The 25,788-nt window shown below is 38.3% G+C and overlaps 1 protein-coding gene across 12 annotated transcripts in view; it reads right to left on the bottom strand.

Annotated features, from left to right (window-relative positions):
* Nucleotides 1-4,235: 4,235 nt before the first annotated feature.
* The window catches only part of MCF2L (MCF.2 cell line derived transforming sequence like), a 144,224-nt gene continuing 122,671 nt past the window's right edge, over nucleotides 4,236-25,788 (bottom strand). For 7 of the 12 annotated variants that reach the window (XM_085053150.1, XM_085053182.1, XM_085053174.1 and 4 more), the window contains 18 exons: nucleotides 25,548-25,624; nucleotides 24,434-24,500; nucleotides 20,895-21,010; nucleotides 19,649-19,718; nucleotides 18,344-18,436; nucleotides 18,103-18,195; nucleotides 16,594-16,719; nucleotides 15,669-15,890; nucleotides 15,064-15,156; nucleotides 14,672-14,750; nucleotides 14,462-14,534; nucleotides 13,152-13,267; nucleotides 11,488-11,547; nucleotides 11,063-11,137; nucleotides 7,593-7,723; nucleotides 6,866-6,978; nucleotides 6,633-6,736; nucleotides 4,236-6,503 (listed from right to left, as the gene is read on the bottom strand). In XM_085053150.1, coding sequence (XP_084909276.1) covers nucleotides 6,409-6,503; nucleotides 6,633-6,736; nucleotides 6,866-6,978; nucleotides 7,593-7,723; nucleotides 11,063-11,137; nucleotides 11,488-11,547; nucleotides 13,152-13,267; nucleotides 14,462-14,534; nucleotides 14,672-14,750; nucleotides 15,064-15,156; nucleotides 15,669-15,890; nucleotides 16,594-16,719; nucleotides 18,103-18,195; nucleotides 18,344-18,436; nucleotides 19,649-19,718; nucleotides 20,895-21,010; nucleotides 24,434-24,500; nucleotides 25,548-25,624 — 1,803 coding nt within the window. In that variant the 3' untranslated portion in view covers nucleotides 4,236-6,408. Of the gene's footprint in view, nucleotides 6,504-6,632; nucleotides 6,737-6,865; nucleotides 6,979-7,592; nucleotides 7,724-11,062; nucleotides 11,138-11,487; nucleotides 11,548-12,406; nucleotides 12,494-13,151; nucleotides 13,268-14,461; nucleotides 14,535-14,671; nucleotides 14,751-15,063; nucleotides 15,157-15,668; nucleotides 15,891-16,593; nucleotides 16,720-18,102; nucleotides 18,196-18,343; nucleotides 18,437-19,648; nucleotides 19,719-20,894; nucleotides 21,011-24,433; nucleotides 24,501-25,547; nucleotides 25,625-25,788 lie in introns of all 12 variants that reach the window. The other 5 variants (XM_085053237.1, XM_085053228.1, XR_014850194.1 and 2 more) reach the window with 4 other exon arrangements.

Below are 25,788 nucleotides of genomic sequence, written 5' to 3'. Positions count from 1 at the left end.
ACGCCTGCAGTATGTTGATGATATTCTGTGGGGCAACACAGCAGGAGAAGTTTTTGAGAAAGGGAAGAAAAGAGTCTAAATCATTCTGAAAGACAGTTTTGCCATAAAACAAAGTAAAGGTGAAGGGACCTTCACAGGAGATTCAGCTTTAGGGAATACAGTGGTGAGATGGGTGTTGCCACATCCCAGTGGGTGTGATCAACAAAATAACATCAATGTCTCCGCCAACTAACAAGTAACAAATACAAGCTTTCTTAGGCGCTGCAGGTTTCTGGAGAATGCACATTCCAAACTGCAGTCTGATTGTCAGCCCTATCAAGCGACCAGGAAGAATGATTTCAACTGGGGCACTGAGCAACAAGCCTTTGAACAAGTCAAGCAAGAGATAGTTCATGCTGTAGCCTTGGGCCAGTCTGAACAGGGCAAGATGTAAAGAATGCTTTTCACCACAGACAGGGAGAACAGTCCTACCTGGAGCCTCTGGCAGAAGGTACCAGGGGAGACTCAAGATTGATGCATATGCTTTTGGAGTCACATTGACTCCAGGGGATCAAAAGGCCACTATACTGTAACTGATAAAGAGCTACTGGCAGCTTTATTAAGGTTTTCAGGCCACTTTGGAAGTGATTGGTACTGAAGCACAGCTCCTCCTTGCACCCCAGTTACCCATGCTGGGTTGGATGCTTGAAGAAAGGATTCCCTCTTCACATCATGCAACTGGTGGTTGTGCAGCAATGATGGAATCATAACTGGTTTCAACATGCGACAATCCAACACCACGTGCCATCTTTCCTGCCCTCAAAAATTATTCTGAAAGACAAGGACCAAGGTCATGGATTAAATGAACTCAGTGCACTTTTATAAGGATGGCCTATAGACTAAGAGAATGATATCTCTGTGTATATCCATCAGAAGATGGGAGAGGTGATGGGGTATTTGGAAGTGTGGGACCTGGCATGACACAAGTGGTATGGAGTAAGGGTTGGATACTGCTCTGGTGTCAGCTGGGACAGAGTTCATTTTCTTCTTCAATGCAATGCTGGGCTTTTTGGATTCAGTATAATGATAATACGCTAATGTTTTGGCTGTTGCTCAGTAGTGCTTACCCTGAGAGACTTTTATTTTTGAGTTTCATGCTCTGACAGTGAGGAGCTGCATAAGAAGCCATGAAGGAGTATGGCCAGGACAGATGAACCAAACTGGCCAAGGGGATATTTCTTTTTCAGAAGTCATGCCCAGTATATAAACTGGAAGGGTTACCTGGAAGGGAATGATTTCTGCTCAAGGCTGTGCTGGACACTGGTCATCAGGTGCTGAGCAATTGTATTGTCATCATTTGTCCTTTCTTGTTTTGTTTTTCCTCTCTCTCTCATACTTGTGCTAGTATCATTAGTTTATCATCATTAGTATTATTATATTTTACATTAGTATTATTATATTTTACTTTGTTCCAGTTATTAAAGTGTTCTTATCTCAACCCACAAGTTTTACTTTTCCTTTCCTGATTTTCCTCCCCAGCCCACTGGGTGGGAGGGAGAGAGCAGCTGCATGGTGGTCATCTCCTGTTTGGGGTTAAACCAAGTCGCCAGCCAGAGAAGAAACAGTTTGCTTTTCTTCCCCAGAAGAGCCTATGTATTTCTTTGTTTTCCTTCTTGTGTGGTCTTGTTCTAGTTCATGAGATTTGTCCTGTAGTTCTGCTCCATAAATCTCCTTGCCAGTGCAGGATTCAGCTTTGGCTCATGTTTTCTGAGCAATTCCAAGAAAAATGATCTGCTGTTCAATTAAAAAGTAATATATATTAATGCAAACATGTACCCCTGCTGCTCATGGGTGCTACCAGAACCAGTCTGGGAACAGCTCTTTAGAAAACATGATTTAGGATATTTTTGATGTGCCAAAGTTGTTTTATTAAAAAAAAAAATTAAAAAGTTAGAAAGTGAAACATGGAAAGGGTTAACAATATGAAACAAAAAAATCTAAAGCAGAAACATGAGCCTGAAGACATGATGATGTCTCAGAACATGTCCTTCTTTACATTTGCTTTGTTTCCTGCTGACATTTTTAAAAGAAGAACTCTTACAATTTTGTTATTATTAGCTTCATGTTTTGGGTTAAGAGAAGATATATATGGAAGCTTCTGGGAACTGGGCAATTTGATCTGATCCAACAAGTCACTGGGCATTTCAACAAGAGTTTTCTAGTCAGTACTCAGGAACAATTTAAAAAACTAAATCAATAAATTCCATTTTGAAGATGCTGTCAGAGATCATTTGTGTAAGCTGACAAAGCTGTGTCTAGGTAAGAAAGCTGTAGGAACCATCTGCTTCTTGAATTTACAATAGCAACTTGCAATCAGTCATTTCAGATCAAAGTAAAGATTTTGATCAAGTTAGTAATTTCCCATTTCTGTTACATTAATCTATGAATATATGAGTATTATTCTGCTAAGCTTTAAAGTGAATTATTTGAGATTTAGACCTCAAAATAGAACTACTTCCCAGGAGAAAATTACCTGCCTGTTTGAAAGTTCTGTATCCCCATATAGCAATTATTCTCATAAAGACTAAATAGAAGATGGGAAGACAATTTTTTTTGTGTGGCAAGCTCTGAATACAAGTGCTTAACATTGTATTTTTTAATTTTGATGTGGGTTATTTCTTTCTTTTCTTTCACTGCTTGAGGAGGTTATCTGAAAATACAGGGAGAATTAAGGAAGGAAAAGACAACAAAGGCATTGTGCCCCAAAATTTGTCTGTTTAATGCCACCTATCTCAGTTGGTAATGAGAGATATTAACTCTGCTACAAACCTTTTCTTGACTGTCCTGAGGCCACCATAGCTACAACAGCACCATTAGCAAATCCATAATCTTTTAAATGTAGCTAGGCACCTCGCTGTCCTGTCAATGGATGGGGAATGAATAAAAATTCATCTCCGTTCAAATCAAAGCCCACAGAAGATACTTCAGTATCTAAATGTCTTATTTTGATAAAACAATCTCTAAACACAAAGTTTACACAAAGTCCTAGGGAACAGATTTTATCTCCTCTATTCCTGCATCCTTTATTTAGGGATATGATTATTTCAACCTGAATTTACCTGAATACCCTGAATTTGGGTAGCTTCACTATACCAGGCAGATCTGGTGCTTCCCACACACATCTAGGGAGGCTGCCACTTCTGGGGACTTGTGAGGACACTCCAAACTTCACAGTGGAGTCCACAGTAGCAGCTAACATATCACTGAGAAGGGGAATGGGGGTTCCTGTCATTTTGAGTTAAGTGATGTAAATGAGTTACCGTCCAACTTCCTCAGTTTTGCTCAGTGACAACATCTGTGCAGGAGAGAGAAAAGGTTTTACATTCCAGCTAGCAAACTGCTTGTGTATCTCTGAAACACAGTGCCCCAACTTTGAGATTATGATCTAAGAAACCAACCATTATTAGGTTTTTATATAGAAAACTCTTTACTTTTACTCTTTACTAAGGTACATTTGGGCTGGAATTCTTTCATTCTTTAATGAGTACGATGTAGATCTACTCAAAAAGGACCTCCTTTTGCTCAGAAAAGTAGGACTACCTGTAAGACACGAAGTTGTTATGTTAACAAGATGAAGAATAAACAAAAAGCAATCAAGTCTCAGTAACACCTTAACTGGATCATGTAATGCACATGGCCAACAGCTCAGCCCAAATCACTCCAGTCAGTGTGAAATTCACCTCCTACCATGGCGTGGCACGATGGTCCTTAAAGTTGTTAATCAGTGAATGTACAAGCATGTTCCTCTTCAGACGCAGCAAGGGTGAACATGGTGTCTTGTTTCTCACCCGGCTGTGGCCAGATGCAGACCTCCAACTTGCTCTGCTAAGACCACAGGATCCATGGGATACATGGTTTTCTTTGGCAAAACCCAAGAGACATGTGCTTTCTTTCAGAAAAGGGTGTATGGGAAAAAGGGAATCAATCCAATTACCTGGCACTAGCTTTCATTTTTTATCCTCAGCCTGCAGACAGGCTTTAATTCCCTAGTGTCAGGCAAATGATTGTATGTGACACATGTTCACAAAGGTGAAGTGGTGTTTTTCTGAGACAGTCCCAGAATGAGCAGGCTGAAGATCTGAACACACAGTCCTGCATTTCTGTTCCAAATCCTAGAACCTCTCTCTGTTTTAATATGACACCCAAAAAAAGCTTTCAAGACTGTGAGACAAAATAAACCCCAGAGCATGTCTATATAAAGGCATTCAGCAAGAAGCGCTGAAATTTATTCAAATTAATTACAGTAGAGACCTCTGACTTTGAACTTCTAATTCACAACAGCAGTAAAAAAGGAAATGGTGAAATGGGTTGTATTAAAGTGCAATGATGTGGAAAAAAACATTGAAATAACACAAATGAGGCTGCAGTGAGAAATGAAATGACAGTCTAATCCTAGCAATGACAGCAATATATAAGTAATTATGTTACAGATAATTTACAAAATAACTTACATAGATGAAGATAAACTGAATCTCATGTTGCTATTCCACTGTTAAATATCAGACTAAATATTCCTGGTCAGCACAGTATTATATGGAATAATAAAAAAAAGATCATAGGACTTCTGTGTTGAAAAAGATGCCTGAAGTAAAACCCTGATCAGCATTTATATTGCAGTATTGCAAGAAACCTAAGTATTTATGAATTGTAAAGTGACACATTCAGCAGCATGAAGACTATAAATACATCTTTTACATTGATACATTATATCTACACACATATACATATCTACACACATATATATACACACAAGCACATACATGCACATATATATGTGCATAAATATGTGTGTGTCTATACATGCTTTAATTTGTGCTGACCGTGGTCAGCTGCATTTTGATTGCGTCTGGGGTAGGGTTGCTTCTGCATCATTCTTAGGAGTGTTTGTCATTTAAGTTTTCTTAGCTGCAGCCTCTAAAACATGAAATTCTGGCATAAAGATAGACCTCAGGGCTCAGCAGTCAGAGAGTCTGATGATTAACAGCTTTCCATCGATGTAATCTGCTGTACTTAGCACTTCTGAAAAGTTACACTCTCCATGTCCCCATTATTTTAAAACAATATGGTACATTAATCCATTAAAAACCTGTTTTCATATAAGCAAAAATACTTAAGAGATGGACAGAAATGAATACAGTATTTTATATATGCACTTAGTTTTGTACTGTTATTAAGGATGGTGTGCAAAGAATGTCTGACCAAGTGAAAATTTACAACATTGGCTTACATCACACCCTGAAAACTGGCAATTTTAGCATCACCCTTCCTTTGAAAGAAATTTAAAATACTTATCTGAAGCATAAATCTGACTCTTCTCTAAGATTTTTTTTCTCCTCTGCTCCCCTTTCGTAGAAAAATTATGTCGTTTTTTTTTTTCTCTTTCAATTCATCTGGAACAAACACTATGGACTAAAAATATGTTGGATTTCCAGCCCTCATAGGTTTGTTTGAAGGAAGGCTCTTGACCCACAGTGCACTTACAACAGCTTCCTCTGCCTGTAACTGCCTGTTAGTTCTGAGAACTGGAAGTAACCATACTACAATTACCATTTAATAAAAAATCATTAAGTGAATAAGAACATTTGTGTTTCATTGTGCACCTGCATAAGGAACAAGACACTACTAAATTGCCAAGGCTATGTAAACACAGTGATCTTGGTATAGAATTTGGTTGTGAGGTCAAAATACCTCAGAAAAGAGCTATTCCATTGCACACGTCATTAAAAGGCTGGAAAGGACAAAATAATAGTTTCTTTTGATGTTGTTGTGGTCATTGTATTGGTCATGTCTGCATCCCATCCTCTAGGGAGCAGAAGAATATCCTGAAAACACAAGAGAAAAGGGTGGACCAAACCTCCTTCCTCATTGCCATAAGAGTCCCATTCACTGCATTGACTGAGGTATGTCCTTGGAGAAAGGGTTTTTTGGGGAGAAGAAACTGTAAACTTGGATTTATTTTCCTCATACCTATCCTGTACAGTGATTGCTATGTTATTAGTTTACAATGAGCATTTAGCATTGAACACATTTTTTTTGCTCACATTCAGATTCTGGCTGTTACAAAAAAATACAGTTCTGCAGAAACCTGATTGTGTGTCAAAGAGAAAACGCGCTTTATGCTAACAGCTCTTCAGAGCAGAAACCTCTACAAAACCCTATTTCAAATCATTTAACTTTTATTTACAACTTCACATTCCATGCACTTTTAATTGGGATCTCCTGGGAGAACCTGTAAAAGTCACCACTAAAAATACTCAGAGCTGGCAACACAGAACTGGTGGTTCTCCAATGAAGTCCAATGTCCAGAACTCTGCAGCAAATGATAATCTCCAGATTTACCTTCCGGGGAGGTGGGATGAACATTTCATACTAGCCCTTAATGTCCGAGAAGCTGGTGCTGCTGACATTGCAGCTATCACTGCAACTTGAAGATGTGCTTAAAGTGCTGGAGGCAGTGCCTGATTCTGGCAAACAAAAGGGAGAAGAAAAACCAAAACACAAGAAAATATTATATAGGGGTTGTTTTTCATTACTTTGTTTGATAATAGGAATGTTCGAAGAAACAATCATTGCATTTAAAATAAATAGCTTACCAGAGCTGCTTAAAGATTGAGCTGATTTTGAATTGCCTAGGAGCATCAGCAGATTGTTTGCTGGAATCCAACCTTCTCTACCGGTGCTCAGGTTCTTTACAAACCTAAAGAAATATATTAAAAAAATTAGAAGTCAAGTTGTTTCATTTGATGCCTTTGAAAGTTTTGCCCTAAACATCTGCCTTCCAAACACAGTTCTGCGTATAAAAATTTCCAAACACAGATCTGCGTACCAAAGTCCATCCTCCCCTTCACGAATCAGTTGAACTAGTTCTCCACTTTTCACTGTAAATTCTTCAGAAACTCCTTTGTCATAATCAGTCACAACTGTATATTTACCAGGAGTCTAAATGCACACAGAGGAAAGAAAACAAATTATTTCTGTTGAGCACTTTAAGGTATGTTGTAGCTTTTCTTATGTAATTATAGTACTTTTCCCTTCTTTCTCATGTACCTACATGCTGAAGATGGTGCAAATATACATACTAAGGCAGTAAGATTCTGCTGATTGATTACATGCAAATTCAATACATGAACTCTCACACCCCGAAAAACATTCAGTGAAATGTTCCCACTACAACAATTAATTCATATGCCTACAGAAAATAAAATCAAAAGAAAAAGAAAACCTGGCAAACTCGTGCCGTGGTGACTGTGTGGAAATCAGTCAGTGTGGTGGTGGCTGAGCATGGCATTGCTTGATTGCTGCACCATGGCACAAGCAGCCCTGACTTGCTGGGCTGTGGGTGTGCAAAGGCACAGATGGACCTCCCTGAGGTACAAACACGGGGCTGATTTAAGAGAAGGGGTTCTTCTCCTTTGCCCTGAGAATTTTGCCCAGCTGAGCATTTCAAGGCAGTCACTTTCCCACCTGCCAGCTTTAAAAGCATTCCTGTATCCTGCCACACACACTGTACTGGTATCACTTGCTTAGCTCCACAGGAAAGCATTTCTGGTTACCAGCTTGATCTCGCCTGCCACTCCTCCTCCTCCTTCTTCCTCCGCATCCGATGAATTCAGCGGTTCTTCAGCACTGGACCAGCCGTCATTTTCTTCGGATGCATCAAGGGAATGGGATGGTTTGGCCCAGCCTTGGGGAGTGAACAGCTGACAGTTAACTTCACAGCAGTGAGCCACTGACTGGGAGAAATGTTCTCTCCACTGAAAAGCTTGTAAGGGATCAACAGAAACAGGAGAAAAACTGTACACAGGGAGGTTATTACAGCCACTGGGCGAAATTCACTGCTGGCAAAAGACGGCCTGTTTCCAGCTGAATAAGTGGAGTTGTGGCAATGCATGCCAGTGAATTTAGCCCCTTGGATTTATATAAAGGAAAATGAATGGAGAGAATGCAAATTCCCTACTGAAAACCCCATCTATATAAATATTTGTATAATAAATATATATTATACAAACATGAACGATGGATAGATACTCTTTTCTCCTGGGAGAAAGCAGAAAACAGGAACATACACTTTTTGGGAAAAGTTTGAACACCCAGGGTTGTCACCCAGAAAAACTTAAACAGCTTGCCAGAATAAGGGATAGATGGGCATGGCCTCCTTCACACTGTTAAGCACTTAAGAGCTGTTGAAAAATTCCACACAAGCTACAAGCACTCTGTACTTCACCTGACAAGGCAGCTCATTATTTAGGAGTGTTCATGCTGACACAAGAATACTTTAGCACTCTGACCTATCTTGGTGTGAAATCACTGCACCAAACACCACAACAACAATCTCCTGCCTGTAACTTACTGCTTTTTCTCTCTCAGGGTGAAGCATTTATTTTGTTTATAAAGCTGAATCATATCCAGAGTGCACAAAACCCTCTTCCAAATAAAACTACATCAAGTTTTATTAGTGGGATGCTTTACACCAAGTTCAGCAGCTGCTAATAAATGTGTCAAGCTTATAATGAAAAAGTCATAATAAAAGACACGAGTATTTGTAAGCAGGCTTTTGTTTCAAGCCAAATAGTAACAACAGTGAAAGTCAATGAAAAGAATGAAAGGAAGAACAAACCTCCCATTTATGTAACTATTAATTAAATTGAGAAAGCACCAGCATTTTTACTTTTCACTACTCCTGAGGCATTTGTTGCACAGCTGATCATGCCAGTGCATTAGGAAAAACTTGAGCAGCATCAGAGTAAAGCCAAAGAAATAATAGAAATAAATCACAACCAGAGCACACCAAACAGAGTGGGACTTTTACCTTTCCTATGCTGCTGAGTGACCTGCACAAGATTAGAAGTACTGACCCATTTGGCCGTGTCCAGGGTTAAGAATGAACTTCCATCTGTGAAGAAACTAAGTAATAAATTTCTGCTGTATTCCATGAAAAGTTCCTTGGAAGCTTACATCTTCTAGTTGACTTGTTGGACACAGCTGAAACCATTTCTGTTATTTCTAAGTTCAGAACAAGGCAACAAAAGAAATCTTGGTTTCTCCTAATTGTTCCAAGCTCTCATTAGAAACAGAACCAGTGAGTTGCACCAAAGAAAAAGAAAGTGAAATCACTGTAAGTGTCTCTAACGTCATACTCACTGGCCTGCTCATCTGGTATATTTTGGGTAACAGCCCTTGCTCTTCAGCCTCTTTCTTTTCTTATATTGTGCTAAGAGCAGACTGGCCTGATCCTGCCATACCAACAATCCTATTCCTCCTCATACAAGCTGGCATTCTACAGTTAACAAGTCTATGTAAAAGCCCATCTCATTAGCAAACTATGGGTACTAAAATTATGCATGCACATTCAATCTCTGTGTGTGTATTCTGCAGGGTGGGACTACATCACAGTTCCCTATAAAGGCAGGAAAGGCAGGAAAAGGGCAGGCAGTCTTGAGAAAAGACAAGGTAATTCAGAAGTGAGTATAGATATAATGATGCCAGGAAAACCTAGCATTCATTAACTGCTTATCTTCAGAAACAATCTCAGAGGTTTCTTCAAAGAGCTATTATCTGCCTACAACATGTAATTCTGACAGTAATTCATATTCCTTGAGCTCACTTTAGCATAAATCAGAGCAATACAGCAGTGAAAGGAAATTACAGGGGGCCATGTGCTCTGCACTGGGGTGCTGTGACCATCCCCTGGTGCAGTTTCATCCCAAAATGCCTGGGTCAGCTCCTCTTTGAGCTGGGGAAGGAGAAGAGACAAAGCATCAGAGAAGAGATTGGAAGGTGCAAGACAGAAGGAAGAGTTAGTAGATGTTTTAAATTAATTTACTTGGTTTAGCAGTTTCATAAAGTGAGAGTTTCTGGGACACAACAGCAAATCAGATAAGCCTGTTCCAAGGACACAATAATTTTACTGTAAATTAGCATAGATCAAGGACTTTCTTCCTTGGAAAATTCCAGCATCTGTGGAAAAGGCCATAAAACACCCTTTTATTTCAGACATTTTTGGGCCCTCAGGATTTCCATGGTACCTGGAGATCTCAGAGTTTTGCCTGCTACCTGCAGAAAAATAATCTTGTAACTCTCATATCCACCCTTGTGGTGTTTCTGCAGATGTCTAGCCCAGGATTACACTGCCTGCTGCTCAGACAAGGTGAATAGTGTTGCAGTTTTCCCAGCACAGCAGCTGAGTTTACACCATTTCCACAGATGAGACAAAGACTTCAGAAACCTGGAGAGGAGTCTGATGGTAGGGCTTGAAACAGCTTCATCTTTAGACTAATATATTCTGAAGGAGATACTGGTGGAAAGGGTCAGGAAGAGAGGACTGCTCTCCTTGTATTCTCTAATACTCTAGTTAATTAGCCCTAGGGGTTTGTACCCAAACTTTCAACAACAGCCTTGCTGGTTAGAAATGGATTGTTTAATTGAAATGCTTTTCTATTCTTTGATTAGCTGTGAGTTGGGAGGACGTGAGGCAAACTGCTGCAAGAAGTTCAGTTAAGTCATCTGGGGTTCACAGGGTAGTAAAAGCTGCCTGTTATCACCCAAAGAAAGATGCAACAGGGCTGTGACTGCAGTAATAAATGCAGATCTAAAATGGAAATTCCACATGATAGTGACCTGGGTTTCAGAGTATTTTTCTTCTTTAAAAGCCAAATCCTCCCCACAAGTGGCACAGTGACAGAAGGATTCTATAACACATGGAAAACCACACTCACAGAGCAGCTGGACACCCCTGTAATTCCATTAAACATCCAGCTTCTGGCCATTTCTTCAGCAACAAATCTCTTCCCCACTGTGTTCTAAAAACTAGTTACCCATATGCTACTTCATTTAAAACCAAAGTAAAACTTCAACCAGTTGTGCTATCAAAACCAGTATATACAGATCCACGTGGAAAAACACAGCTGATGTCAATACTCCTGCACACAACAGCATCATACAGGATTTCCCAGCACTCGGATGTAACATATTACACGAGGGATGTGTGGGTACTTGTGGAGTACAAGATGTGGCATCACTGTACCTCTTAAACCAAAAGGAGTTGGGTCACTCACTACTTCATGCCGTTTGGCTTTTTTGTCAGGACTGGTAGGAGAAGCTGCAGGAGGATGAATAGGTAAAAAACACAGAAGAGAGACAGTGAAGAACTGGAAGAAAGAGAATAGGTGGATTGCATGCTAAATACCTTTGAGTTTACACTGGAAAAAAAGTGGATTTCTGTACTCAAATTTTAGCTGTCATTGGTGCATGGCAGCAGAAGGAATTAATTATTTACAAGTAATTATTTGAAGATAAATTGACAAATTTATTTTACAGTAATAGATGAAAATATATGTAAACTTTTCTAAATTAACTAGACATCAACTGAATACAATTAAATTTATTTTCAGACAAACATTACCAAATTAGAGCAATCATTTTTATGTAAATCTAGTGCTACAGCAATACCTGGTCCTGTAAGAAGGATCATTGGCAATGTCTGGCTTTTAGTAGAAGAAGATGGAGTTTCTGTCAAGGCAAGCATGGGACATTAGTGCTCACCTCATTAGCATTAGATACACAACCCTAGAGTCTCTCCAGAAAGAACTCAAAGGTAATTGGTTTGTAAACAGGCATTCTGGAAAGATGCTTGGAGGGAAAAAATACCATGCTCTTGAACAAGTGCCATCATATCTTAATGCAATTCAGACTGTTGGAAGACAGCTCTTCAAACCAAGAAGTGACTGTACCAGTATGATTACTTGGCAGCAGGAAGCAAGAAAGGTGTCAGACCATTATTGCCTGTTTTAGAAAAAAAGAGGCAAAGACCATTTCTGGAAGAATAGGGAATTCTTTCTTATTTTTCTATCCAGCAAAACAACATTGTCAGACATTCTGCTGTAGTTATTTATGCTTTGAGAGATTTGTTAGCAAGGATGCCAATACAAAAATCCTCTATAAGACCTTCACAGAATCACCTTGATTCCTTTTTGCCAAGTACAAGTGCATTTGGGGCAGATCCACTGAAGCTAGAAGCAGGCCAGGTGTCTGATCAGAAGACAACTTCCTTCCTCTAGTTTTTCTACAGGAATGGGGCACTATAAACTCCGTCCTTGGCCTTGACAGTGAGATTGGAGGCATTGGAAACTGCACTCCTTCCCTTGCATCTCCACAGCCCCACTTTTCCCAGCTGCATCTCCCCCTCCCACTCTGGTGCTGGTTCCTCTTGGAATCTCCCTGTCAGAGGCAATGACTAAGGAACCTAGCTTGACCTTAAAAGAACAAGCTAGTGTGTACACTAAAAACCTATCACACTACACACACATACAAAGTGATGCTTCAATTACAGCCTTACACAGAAAACAGTCTAGCCTTTTTTCAAAATTACCTTTCTGACTTTTGAGGTTAGTAAAGCCCTGCAGCGTAAAGCGCTTTTTTGACAGTACAGAGCATTCTGAGGTAGAGCTAGTGTTGTCTACAAAACAAGAGAGGGACACAGAAAGAAAAGGGAGAAAGCCATGAAAAGATCAAGGCAAAAAGTCATTTGCAGCTGTGCCAGAGAACCTTCATGTTAGGGTGAGAAAGGACAACTGGAAGTCCAGGTGCAACACAAGTGGCTGGTTGTTCTTGCTGTCCAAGGGCTTGTACTGCCACTGGTTCAATAAATAATCTCCATTATGGAAAAATTAAAGAGAAAAAATAAAACAAAACAAAACAACCCCTCTTTAGATAAGGTAATGTCAAGAATTTTTTTTGGAGTGAGAGAACCCTGAGAAGCTGGGCAGCTCTAAGAGAAGACCTACTGCAGACTTTGGCCTCGCAACAAATAGTTCCCACTTGCTTTTGGCTACCCATCCATTCAAGATGGATTTGGCCTGTCCACACCACACACCAGAATGCAGAAATCAATCCCAAGCTAAGGGCAGATGGCACCAGCACGCTGGGGCAGTTTGGGCACCTGCCTTTGTGGGTGGGCTGCCTCAGGGCTGAAAACAGCAAAGCCCTGCTCATTCAGGAGTCCTGCTGCCTCCCCTGCTCTACCGTGGCTACTCTGCTGGTGGATCTGCCAGTGCATCTGCAGTGCAGGCATGCTCCTTGCAATTCAACACCCCAACATGCATGGGAAAACTCACCTTTGCCTTTCTCAGGGTACTTTGGTGCTACTGTACTGCCACAACCTTCTAGACTTGTGACATCAGCTTTCTTCTCCTCCGGTTTTTTGGTATTTCTGATGTGGTTTCGTGAAGGACTGTTTAGTAGAAGAAAATAAAGACAATCAATCCAGTCACAGGCTGTCTTTTACATATGAATATATAGTCTGAAAACCATTTATTTGTTACTTCCCAGATTGTAGCTTCCAGGACTGAAAAAGTAATTGGTGATTGTGCATTTAAAGACCATGAGAACATATGAATGAGAAGCACCTCCCCTAACTAACTGCAATCAGATATACTATGGCAGTGGGAGCTACTGAGAAGATGGCTCAGGACAATTTCCACTCACTTACAGCTAACAGATTCCTCCTGAACATTCTAGGGAAAAAGAAGAAAGATAAAGGAACAAACTCTGCCTCTCAGAAGCTCAAATGAGGGACCTTGCAGTGGATTCCCATCAGAACTCCATCTGGGAATGGAATAGAAAAAGACACTCCACAAATACAATATATCTGGGAAATTCTCCCTGAGCAATAAGTAGATGCATAAAAGATGCAGGGCAGAGAGCTACCAATCCATATTTGAGCACACACCATATGGATACAAGCACATGGGCTTATGGATAGGTACATATACACATATGAAAAGCCAGAGTGAGTAGCAGAGAATTAAACAGAGGTGTCAGGCAAAGGCAGACCAACAGATGGGAACAGAAGAATATATAGGTTGGTATGGTGAAAGATAGAAAACAAGAAAAACTTGACCCAGAAATTGGGACGCTGGAGGAACTAACATTACTTAGGTTAAAACAACCCCAAAGTAAATTGGAGTAAAACAATAAGGGACAGAGAAAAGATACTGTTGTGAAAAAGACAGAAAGGAAGGTAACATGACATTGGAAAAGGAAAAACAAGTTAATCTGGGTAAAGGAAAAGAACAGTGAAGGAAGAAAGAGGCTGCTCCATAAAACTCTCTTATCTGGAATATAACATATATAATTAGCTGTTCAGCAAGCAGACACATAATACCACCAGAATTTTGGCTGGTACAGAAAATTACATTTCTGTGGCAATCTCTATCAATTGGCAAAGCCCACGCCACTGGTGCTGAGTTTAACAGCTCTGTATGTGTATAAACTCCAGGCTTTACAGCTTTATAGTAGGAAGAGAATTAAACCAAAAGCTTTAAACACAAGGACCAGTATTAATGGGTAGAAGCAATGAAGAGCTGCAAACAAAATGTATTAGTACATTTACAAGATAGCCAGGCTGACTTGACAACATACTTACCTTGCACAAGATGATGCTGGTAGTGGTAGAGGTAAACTCTGTGTTTGTTCTAGTGTCCTGTGCTGACTAGCTTCTGTAATGGAGGAAAGAAAAAGAACTATTAAAATTATTTATGCCCTATACAGGGAAGATCTACAGGACAGGATTTGAAGTTCAAAGAGAAAATAGATTAAAAAAACCCAAAACATATATATATCCAAAATATTTTACCTCTGCATGCCTGCAGTTGACTTGTCAGCACTTTTCTTATTTCATTTACCCAAGTAGCTTTAACTTCAGGGGTTGGTGCCTAACCAGAAATAAATACAATCATCCACCAAGCACAGAATAGTTATTACACAAATAGTTGCAGGCCAAAGCATAGCCTCAGAGGAATCCTTCAAGAGGGACAGACAAAGCTCACTCTCTAGTCCTTCCATGAGCACGATCTGGTTGTAGCCACTGGCACAGGCTGAGGCAGAGGCTATGCATGGGCTACAGTCAAACCCCATCTCCCAAGCCACCCACTACTCCAGTGACAGCTATAGTAAGGGTGTATACAATATCCTCTATGGATATTGGAAGACAGGATTTTTTTTTTAACGTAGGTACATATTATTTACCTGTATAATGTAAACCTCTTCCCTCGCATTATACCAGATTTCAAATTTTTTTGCATCACCTTTGACATTTTCTGTTATTCCAACTGCAGCCATCTGGAAGCAAAGAGAACAGAAGCTGACCTACTGCACTGCAATTATGTTAAAAACAGAAGCAGGCAGCTACTGGTATTCTTTGGTACCTTATTTCTGAAAAGGAAAACCCCATCTGGCTTCTTGCACGAGTGAAGCAATAGCTAACAAGATGTGATCTGCATGTTAGAGATGAGATTTATGCTTTTATCAGCCTGGCTACCTTGGAGGGAAGAAAGGTTTAGGTACATTACACTGAGACTGACTTGTAAAATGTTGCTTTTACAATCCAGACCACCAAATCCTACATGTTTTTTACATTACCTCGCTCTACTTTTCCTGTGTGATTAATGCAACTGTCATTCAGCTGGACAGACAGCAACACAAAATGACACAGACCTGCAGCACCAGTCAGGTTTGTCTGAAAGAGTGAAGTTCCCAGTACAATGCTGCAACACAGGTTTGCAGAGATAAAACTAAAACGTTGCATTGCTAAAGACAAAGCCCTTGACCTTCAGCTCTGATCAGTGTCTTACATTTAAGGAGTGTTTGTAGCTATAAGAAGGTGCTTTCTCATATCCCTCTCCATTTTCTTCTCGCTTTTTACAGAACAGCACTGCTTTCTCGTGGAGGAAGAGGTGTCGCTGCATTGGCTTGAAGCGTGCCAAATCTTTCACCTTTGTGTGACCCTTTTTATGATCAGTCCACACATTGAAGGATCCCTGCATTAGAAGCTTGCCCAGCTCATTCAGGTTTCCCTGGAACAAAAATCCAGTGATATTTGTAACTACAGAGATAACATCACATTAAAATATAGACTCTGAACAGGTCTTTACAAGTCTGTTTCTCCCAATAATCTCTCATATCAGTGTTTATGCTGGATTTGGAAATGCAATAAAAATAAAGTTAGAGTTGAATTTTTACATATAATTTTCACTGGCCAACACTGTTCAGGCAGGATTTTACAGTCTGGAGTACCAGTAGCAGAGATACAGAGAACTACATATAGAGAGAGAGAAGCACAATACACGTTTGGTTTCTTGGCTTTTCCCCCAGGTTCTGCTCCAAATCTGCTTATGCAGTGTTTTGCATTTTGTTATTTTTTGGGAACTGAAAGTTTTGGTGTAGTTTTGCACATAGATATAAAAACCTAGTAGTAACTCCCATTTGGCTGTAGACTAAACCAGACTTTTTATGAAAGTTTCCAGTTTCTCATTCACTGTCAAGAACATCAAAGAAAAAAAAACTTAGGTAGACAGGAAAATATTAGCTATAGCAGGAAAGCTTCAAAAGAGTATAAAGAGATTCCTTTTCCATTATTTTCATTATACAATTAAGTTTAAAGGCATGTTTTGCAAAACACTCTTCTCATTATTAGTACATAGGATAGTGTATGCTGTACATATATCTGAGAAATAAATGAAAATAAAGTTAAAAGTAAGCAAAAATATTACTACTCACATCATAGCCTGTAATGGCTATCTGGTGCATAGAATCATTAACTGCTTTAAGAATGCCCAGTATAGAAGTTAGTGCTTCCTGAAGATCTTCAGCACCTTCACAGTTCTTACTGTACTTCAGCATTTCCTGAGTGAAAGGGAATGACAACACACTTACTTAGCTTTTGAAACAGTAGCAGCTAGGAATGTTCCAATTTTAACATTGAATTTTTCACAGGGGTGTTTGAACGAGATGATCTTTAAGGTCCTTTCCAACCCAAACCATTTTATGATTCTGTGATTTTAAAATTAGCAAAGTAAAGCTTTATACTGTATAATCTAGTTAGTTCAGTATTGGCTGGAACTCAATAGACCCTAAAGATTTACTTCTCATCTTTGCTGCTAATTAGCCAAATATACTTTGCTCATCTAGAGGTTTTGTATGTAAGAATTTTACAAGACTAACTTTGCAAATATTTTTTTTCATCACAATCAATCAAAAAAAAACCTAACAAAAACAAGCCAACAATCCTCAAACAAAAGCATAGCTTTTTTCATTTGCTACTTTTTAGAAGTGAACAAATTTAAAAACATAGTCAAATTTAATTTACTCTTTTAATTATGGCAAGGCCTGAGTCACTAGTAACAGATATAAAATCCTACACATTTAAAAAGTAATCCCATTTCTGAAGGGATTATAGGTGAAGCTGCATCTTCCAATTTGATAAACACAGCTGCAAGTCCATGTAGAACTCCTTAGACTTCACAGTGTGAAAATAAGCATTTACTCATGGACTGTGGGAAGTGAAGATATTTTAAGTCAAAAACTTTTATAATTCTCCTCTCTTTACACAAGCCTATCATAACTAATTCTTTAAAGGCTGTTAACAGCTCAGTTTTAACTCGAGAGTAAATCTGGTTTGAGGTATATTTTTAAGCTACTGTGAAATACAATTATCTTAACATGTTTTTGTGAGTAATATTTCTTAGTTCAAACATGGCAAAATGTTATACATTAATTTAAATGACTTTATGATAGTATATTGCTCTTATTTTGCTCTCTCAATATAGCACATTTAAGTGAATCACAACAGCATCCTTCGTTCAAACACCATAGTGCTCTCTGTCGAGTGCATTTCCTAGAGCCCAGCAGACAAGTTCCTGCAAATATGGGTGGGGTGACTGTCACTGAAGAGTAACAAGTACTTCAGACACTCTATCTTCTTCATTTCAAAGTTTTCAGGGCCCTTCTGCTTTCCCCTCATCACCTTTGCACCTTCTTTTCAGCAGAAATCTAAGGGCAAAAGTAGTTACGCAAGATGTCGCAGTGTAATATTTGCTTATTAGAAGTTTTTTGACTGAAGGGAAAAAGAACTGAGCTGAAAACTGATGTACTGGGATTTGTGTGTTTTCATTTATACATCTATTCACTAACTTTTAGGTTTCTCTCCAGCAGGCTGAGAGAAGCAGCATCTGAAAAAAAACAAATGCACAAAATGTGCTTAGCATTACATAATTTAGTATCACATACCTTTAGTAATAATTGGTACTTGGTTATTCTTTGAACGGGTTTCAGCAAGTATGAGTCCAAGCTGAGCTTGTGGTCAAGTTTCCTTTGGCATTCCTGCAATCAGTGATGGATTTCATCAGGACACCAATCAGTATTTGGGTTATATGTTCTTGAGAAGATTCAGTAAAAATAAACCAAACAAAAAACCCAGACCCCAACAAAATCAAAGCCACCATTATTTTAGGAATTTGAGCAAGCATACCTGAAAGAACACAGAGTCTGAAAACTGCCTCCACAAACTTTCGGATCGAGGTTTATTTTGACAGTATTTTTCATAAATCTGGAAGTCTTCCATCTGGAATTGGGGTGACAAGCAAAAAGTTTTAAATTCTTGTGACTTTAATAGACAAAGTTCACAACAATTTTTTTCGTAATCAATGCTATAAAAAGCCACCACCAACAAAAACTGAATTATTGTTTTTCGCTTGGGATGCCTCAAGGAATTGCAAAATCACTGATTTTGTAATGGCTACTAATTTGGTACTTGCAAAATAAAATATTCCTGTTAATTTTTGCCTCAGTTGAATGTTAAACACCTTAGGAAAAAAAAATGTTATATTTACAAATAGATTTCTTCTACAGTATGAAAAATATCTCTGTGAGTGCCCAGCCATGACCACCCACTGTGCAGCTTTTTTAAAAGACTTTGTCCTTTTTCTTTATTTTCAGTTCACAAATGTGTTTTTCACCAGGAGTCATACTTAGGTAAACCAAGCAGTTTGTTCCCCCTTGTTACTTCAGAAACTAAATAGCATTACTTCAGCTCTTGTCGAAAACGAAAGGAAACAAAGACTGTTGAAAATGTCATAGAAACCACAGATATAAAGGAAAGACTAGGCAGGAAATCAGCAGGCACAGAAGTACCTCCATCCCTCAGTTTTAGGAAACAGCATCTCCATGGATGTAGCCAGTAAATAGAAGAGGGAGGGATGGCTCCTCCCAGGAGCTTTAGAGCATCAATAGACAGCAACAACAGGAGACTGATTTCCATACACACATTCTTATCTAGCCTTTAATGCACTACAGGTGAGACTCATTGTTTAGTACAGCCCTGATTTAAAAAGTTTAATTTTGCCATAGCTTTCTATTTTCAGAATAAAAATGTTTTGGACTTACTCTATTTAGTAAGTCCAAATGTTTTGGACTTACTCTGTTTAGGTGTACTCTTTGAAGAAAACAGAAAGGAACAACAACAATTCAATAAAGAAATCTAACCAAGTAAAGCAACCATTTCTAGTGATGTGAAACAATGCAGAGCATGACTCCTCTTAATGCTTTCCCAACTGCCACTTTAAAAGAGCAGTTTTCTTTTAATGAAGCAGTAGGTTTTCTAATTAAATTAATTGTGCTGCACGGGGCTCCAACTCTCAATTAACATCTGCCTTCTCCACCTACCACATGCTCAGGACAAACCAAGGGGATGTGGTGGCAATTGCTCCATGAGAATCACTCTCACATTTTACAGTCCTACAGAGGGAATGAAGTGCCAGCAAAAGGTGACACATACCTGATCCAGAAAGCACCGTCCTACTAGTTCTGGGTATTCTACATAGGTTTCTAGTTCTCTCAAGAATATTCTATGAGGAAGAAAATTTTCTTAGAGCACACATTATAGAAAGTTGTCATAATGTTCACAGTCTTGCAATTTGTTTTCTAAACTTTTGGAAACAGAGTTGTAACTCTATGCTACAAAACTAAACATAATTCTCCTATATCATGTACTTTAAAAGGGATAGCAAATTAAAACAAATATTCTGACCAATTTCTTTTAGCTTACTGTTGCTGCAACTGAAATAAATTTTAGGGTTGGGGAAGGAAGGAGGACTTTGTTTCCCTGCCTTATGTATACAGCAGCAGAATTTGTACAGTTTAAAGGGTTTTGCTTCCAAATACCACCAGACACCACAAACCAACCAACTAACCCAAAAACCACCTTCCCAAAACTAAAAATAAACCCACCCAAAGAAAAAAATAAACCCCCAAAAAACCAAAAAACAAAACAAAAACCAAAACAAAAAACCCCACAGAAAAAAACCAACAAAAACCAAACAAACAAAAAAAATCCCCAAACCCCAAAAAACCCCAGAAAAAAACCAAACAACCAAACAAAAAAACCCAACAAAACCAAACCCATCAGTGGCCAAAGTTTCATTATAGTTTTACCTGAGTAAGTGCTTAATATGCTTAACTTCTCTTGAAAATCAATTTATCCTTCCTATAAATTTTACTATTATCCTATGAAGAAATACCTCTCTAGCAGCAAGGATTCAGACTTCAGAGAGGTCATTCAATATATATTTTAATATATATAAATACATATGTTTTACGTATATTAGTTTTATGTATTATTTAATATACCTATAGACATACAACATTAATCACCCTCAGTCAGATGTAAGAGTTGAGAATTTGTGTTTAGAACCATAATTCAATTTCTAGAGCAAAAGTAATTAAAAAAAGGAACCCTGAGTAAAACCTACTTGAATTATCTTGTAACCAGACACAAATATCTTGTTTCAGAAAGATGACCACAATGCAAAATTCTACCTGTGTACTGCAAACACGCAGTTTTGTACAACTTTGCTCATCTTTTATAGATATTTTGCTTTTCCTCTTCAATGCAATACAATGTTGACATGCCAGATAGACAAGCAGAACCCAGTAAGGATCTTTTAGCAATCTAAAGCAGATCAAAATACAAAGTAAAGAATCGCATTGAAATACTGTTCTTAGAACTGAACGCAAATCCTCACCTGTTGTGAAAGTGATAAATTTCTTCCATATTCCCAAACAAGATATCCTTCTTATTTTGCAGTTCAGGTGAAATGAGATGAGCCATTAAGGGGTTGTCCATCTCTGCAGCATAACCCTGCAACACAGGAGAGAGGCACAAGGACTATCTCCCTTTACTTGCAGTACTTCTCTAACAAGGCAGTCTGCCTTCAGGCTCACAGACAGACAAGAAAGAACTCAGAATTAATCATGAAAGATCAATATGAATTCTCCTTTTCTATCAGCCAATTCAGACACAAACAGAGTCTTTAGAAAGACACTTGAGTAATTCCTGTGATTCTAGATAAGTGAGGATGAAAAAAAGTCTGCAATCATTTTCACTAAGGAAAGGCTCTGCATTCCCTTACTGCTTACAAATTATAGCTCATACTCTTTCTCTTAAGGCTTTACACATCTGAATTTAGAGCCACAATTCCAGTACACACACAAACCATCATGACTGTCTTAGCCATTATTAAGAAGGAACAAGCTGACTGTAGTTATTTCTGCAGGTAACAGAAACCATTAAGCTAAACATTCTGTTTAAGGCACTTTCATTTGCATTGGTACCAAAAGCAGGAGCTTTAGATTCTGACATCTTCCACTTGTCATACAAGCACACATTCTCTTGCCTGTTCATCTAGCACAGATAAGGACACACGTGGCTTCAGCCCAGGACTCTTCTCCTCTGGTCCTGAGGTCACTAATCTGCGTTCTCTCAAAACATTAAGAAATGCTAAACAAACAAAACACTCCCAACAAATCAACCAGAAAACCAGCAGCAATTATCTAGCACCTGCATTATAAACAGATTTCTTGATATAAATAGATTTCATAGCATACATGCATTGAAGGAAGATGACTCTATCTGCTTTGGATTTGGATTAGATTTCTCTCATGATGTGGTTTTTGGTTTTTTTGGTTTTTTAAAAAAATTCTTAAATACAAGATGATTCTTGCATAAGTCACATTGATTATAATAAACTACACCAAATTATAACAAACTAAATAATTAAAAGAAAAGCAAAAGCACACCTACAACTAACATTTTCAATTTCAAAGTGTGGTCCAAACCACACAAAGTAGAAGAACTAGCTGGTAAAGTCAGCTAACCTGAAAAATTAAAACATTTGGATAGGACAGTATTATTTTTTTTTTTAAAGCAGAACCATCCCTTTAAAAGTCTGTGTATTTTTTTCCTTAAACACCAGAAAAAAAAAAGAAAAATAAAAAAAAGAAAAAAAGAATCCAGTGGTACAGAAAAAAATGATGGAGATCATAAATAACTAAATATTGGTCCCTTTCCCATATTTTTCCCACCCTCAAGCATAAAAATGCAGAATCTGAAAAAGAGAGAGTGGAATGAATAAATTAATAAAAATTGTACAGCCTTAAAAATTATAAAATTAATTACATAAAATGGAGTAAAAAAATTTAACAGGGAAAGAATTACTGCAGCCACTATGCAGTTTAGATGAAGACCAGCACAAAGAGAATGATTTCCACTTTAAGTCAAGATGATATTGAACTCAGCATCACAGCCAGCACTAGCATAAAGAAGGAGTATCTAATTTAGCTGAGGTGAAAGGAAGCCTGACAGAGTTCATTACTTTTGAATTTTGAAGGAAAAAACCATGAAAAGCTTTTTTTCTTTTTTTTCACTTTTGGTTGATGTATTTTTCAAATTTACTGTAAAAATCTTCATGTTTTACTAGCTATGCAGCTGTTGTGTTTTAAGAAAAGAGAGGGAAAGCTACTTAATGCAGCCACAGAGATTATTTAATCTTACTTTAAAAAAGTGTAAGGCCTTGCTTAGTCTTTCATTTGAAAGCTGTTCTAAAAGCATCCAAGTAAATTGAAAAAAGAGTAAACAGTGGGATTATCATGGTTATTAATGAAAGAGAAACTATCAAGTTTGGATAAGCTACAGCAGTTTCCAACTCATCAATTTGGGGAATTACCTCACTTTTTTTCTATCGGAATCCTTGGTAGACAGAAAATAAGTGGCAAGCAAATATGACATAATAAGAGTACACATTGTCCCTACAATGTGTACCAGACTATTTTACATGAAAAACTGAAAGATTAATAGAAAAGGAGAAACAAAGGAAATGGGAGAACAACCATAACTATGGATTAATAACTAGAATGACTCAAAAGCTGGAAGATGCCATTGAACCATACCTCAGCAAGCATCTGATCCAGAATTATTGCTGGCATTCCCAGTCACCTGAGTTCAAGCTAAAGGGATACCAAACTGCAAGGAGGCAGAGAGGTGTGCCTGCCTGGCATGGTCAGAGTACTGGAGTGTTTATCATACTGGCACAAAACCTAGACAGCTCAGTCTAGCAAGACAGGAGTTGCACTGCACACTATGGAAAACAAGAGTAATTCCACAGGAACAGAAAGATTCTGCAAGAACCCTCCAGTAGCAGCAGTAAAAAACAAAAATCCTCCAACTATTTGAGTCTTGATTTTGTGGATAGACCTGCACAGATGGCATTGTATACAAGAGCAGCAAATAGAGTGATCTTTAAGGTCCACTCCAGACTGAGCTGGCTTTATTATCTCATGTCAGATGTGACCATCCCAGTGTAAACAACACTTCTAGCACTTGGACTGAAGACAGGATGTAAATGCTGTGGAGAGCTGAGAACAAACTAGCAAAACCAAGACCAGAGTGCAAAACCCTCATACACTACTCTCACTTGAAGGTATGTACTCAGAAATTATGAGTCCTGGTCCATAACTTTAGACAGTTCCTATTTAGGAGCTTAACACTGATTAGACACCAAGAATATCCACGTGGCTCAATTCCAGATCATCCTGATTAAAATTATTCAGGTGTAGTTAGCAACTTCATCATCCTCTGCAGTCAAATTGGATTGCAAGAAAATTACACATCCATAGCTGAAGACACAAACTTGGAGGAAAAAAGGAAAACTGCACTGTATTTCTACAAGCATCTCAGCTGTACCACAATCATGCCTCCACAAGTGTGGAGCAAAGGGATCACCTTTGCTTCCTTGACAATTTCAAATGAGGATTTTATTTCAAGGCATTCTGCTCCCACAGTTGTACCCAAGACATGTGGAAAATGCAAAGCAGGTATGCAAGAAACAGATTTTCTCTTCTGACACCAGAGTCTCTTGATGCAGATTCACATTCCTGTGTGACACATGACCTTTGTGGAACTGACCCAAGACTTTGGAAAGAACTTTTGCAGGAATGAATGATCATTAAAAATGTCACTATGATTCCACCTAAATACTAAGGCATATCTTATTTTCTGCTCCATTTGTGTTTTCTAATACAAAATCCTACCTATATGACTACTTCTAGAAAAAAAATCACATATTGCTGCCTGTGTGAAAATATGATGAGAAAGGAAAAGTATGATGATCACACTGCTTGACAAAATGAACAGAGGCTTTACAGAGGTTAGGAAAACATATGAGCATCCATGAAAGGCAAGAGATAAGTAGATTCACTAACAGCCACAGTGAAATTTAGTCTTTACCTCAAGAACACAGAGAAGTTCTTCCACATATGCTCGTTCAGTCTCAATGAGTTCATTCATTACATGCCTGTGGAAAAAGAATGACAATTAAGGAGGGCCTACTCACTTATACAAAGTAATGATGCAACATTAATTTTGTCTGTGTTTCTTCTTTACTTCAGACAATAAAAGAACAACTTCCAGGTAATGGAAAATGTGATGTTCCATGGATATTCCTGTCAGCAGTTTATATAACCTTATTGAGAGATATGTATTTTTAAAACATTTTAAATTTTTTGAAAATATGTTTGAACAGGAAAGAAGTCAAATCTAGCTGTTTAAGTGCTGTAGTAACTGAATTGAAGCAGTGAAGTGTTTTATCACTGTGTGTACAAAGAGTGGCTATGCCGTGTTTGCAACTATTATGGGAGCTGGAGTTGGAGCTGTATAGGATTATCAAATACAGGCTTAAAGCTACACTGGTAATTTTAAATTAGAGGCACTTAGGGCACACTTTAAATACCTCAAAGCCGCTTTAAGTTTAATTTCCTTAATGATCAAGCATTGAATCATACTTCCTGCAAACTCCTTCCCTTGTGATTTTGTATGATGTAACACAAGGTTGTAACAGTAAAAAGACCATGTAAGTAGCCAGTTTACAGCTAAAAATGCAAGGTCTGCTTTATGCATTGTAGGTGGTACTAAGTTAGTTCTTTAATAAAAGTGATGCTGTTCAGTTTATATACAAGTGATTTTTGAAAACATTTATCAAAACAAGGACTAAAAAGAGACCAATAAGAAGATAAAGTCTCAAAGCATGGAGACCAAAACCTTCAAAAGATTTACAGGAGGCTTATTACTCAAAACTATACCATTTCTGAAATGAAAATATGTACTTGCCCTGCCATAGCATCACCTCATGCAACAAAGGTAGAGTCTTACTACCCAAACTCTAAATTATGCTGCAGGCTGAAATATCTTTCTCTGTGCACAGAGCATAGCCAATGCATTTCAAAAAGCACTGAACTTATTTCAGAGAAATATACTTGTCTTATCAAATCCTTGGCCAAACTCAGGCTTTGCTGGAACCAAAGCAGAGAAAACTCACACTTGTTGCTCATCAAAATATACTTACTGTCGTAACACAGCTAGGTTTTCTTCATCATCCATTGTAGATCCTCCTCTGCTTTGATGGAGTTCAGTCATTTCACTCTAAAGAAGGAAACAAATAAACAATGAAAAAAATAACCATGGCATCACAGATGGGGAAAGAACACTTTAAAATACAGAGCTTTGTGCTCAGCTCTCCTTGTATGCCTTTTCACTGGAAAGACTGCACTCCACTAAAAATGAAGGCAATTTGCAAGACCACTGCA

The sequence above is a fragment of the Lichenostomus cassidix genome, chromosome 1 (genome assembly GCF_008360975.1).
Source record: "Lichenostomus cassidix isolate B80296 chromosome 1, HeHo_3.0, whole genome shotgun sequence".
NCBI lineage: Eukaryota > Metazoa > Chordata > Aves > Passeriformes > Meliphagidae > Lichenostomus > Lichenostomus cassidix.
The sequence above is the reverse complement of the archived record's forward strand: the minus strand, read 5'-3'. Positions and strand labels throughout refer to the sequence as shown.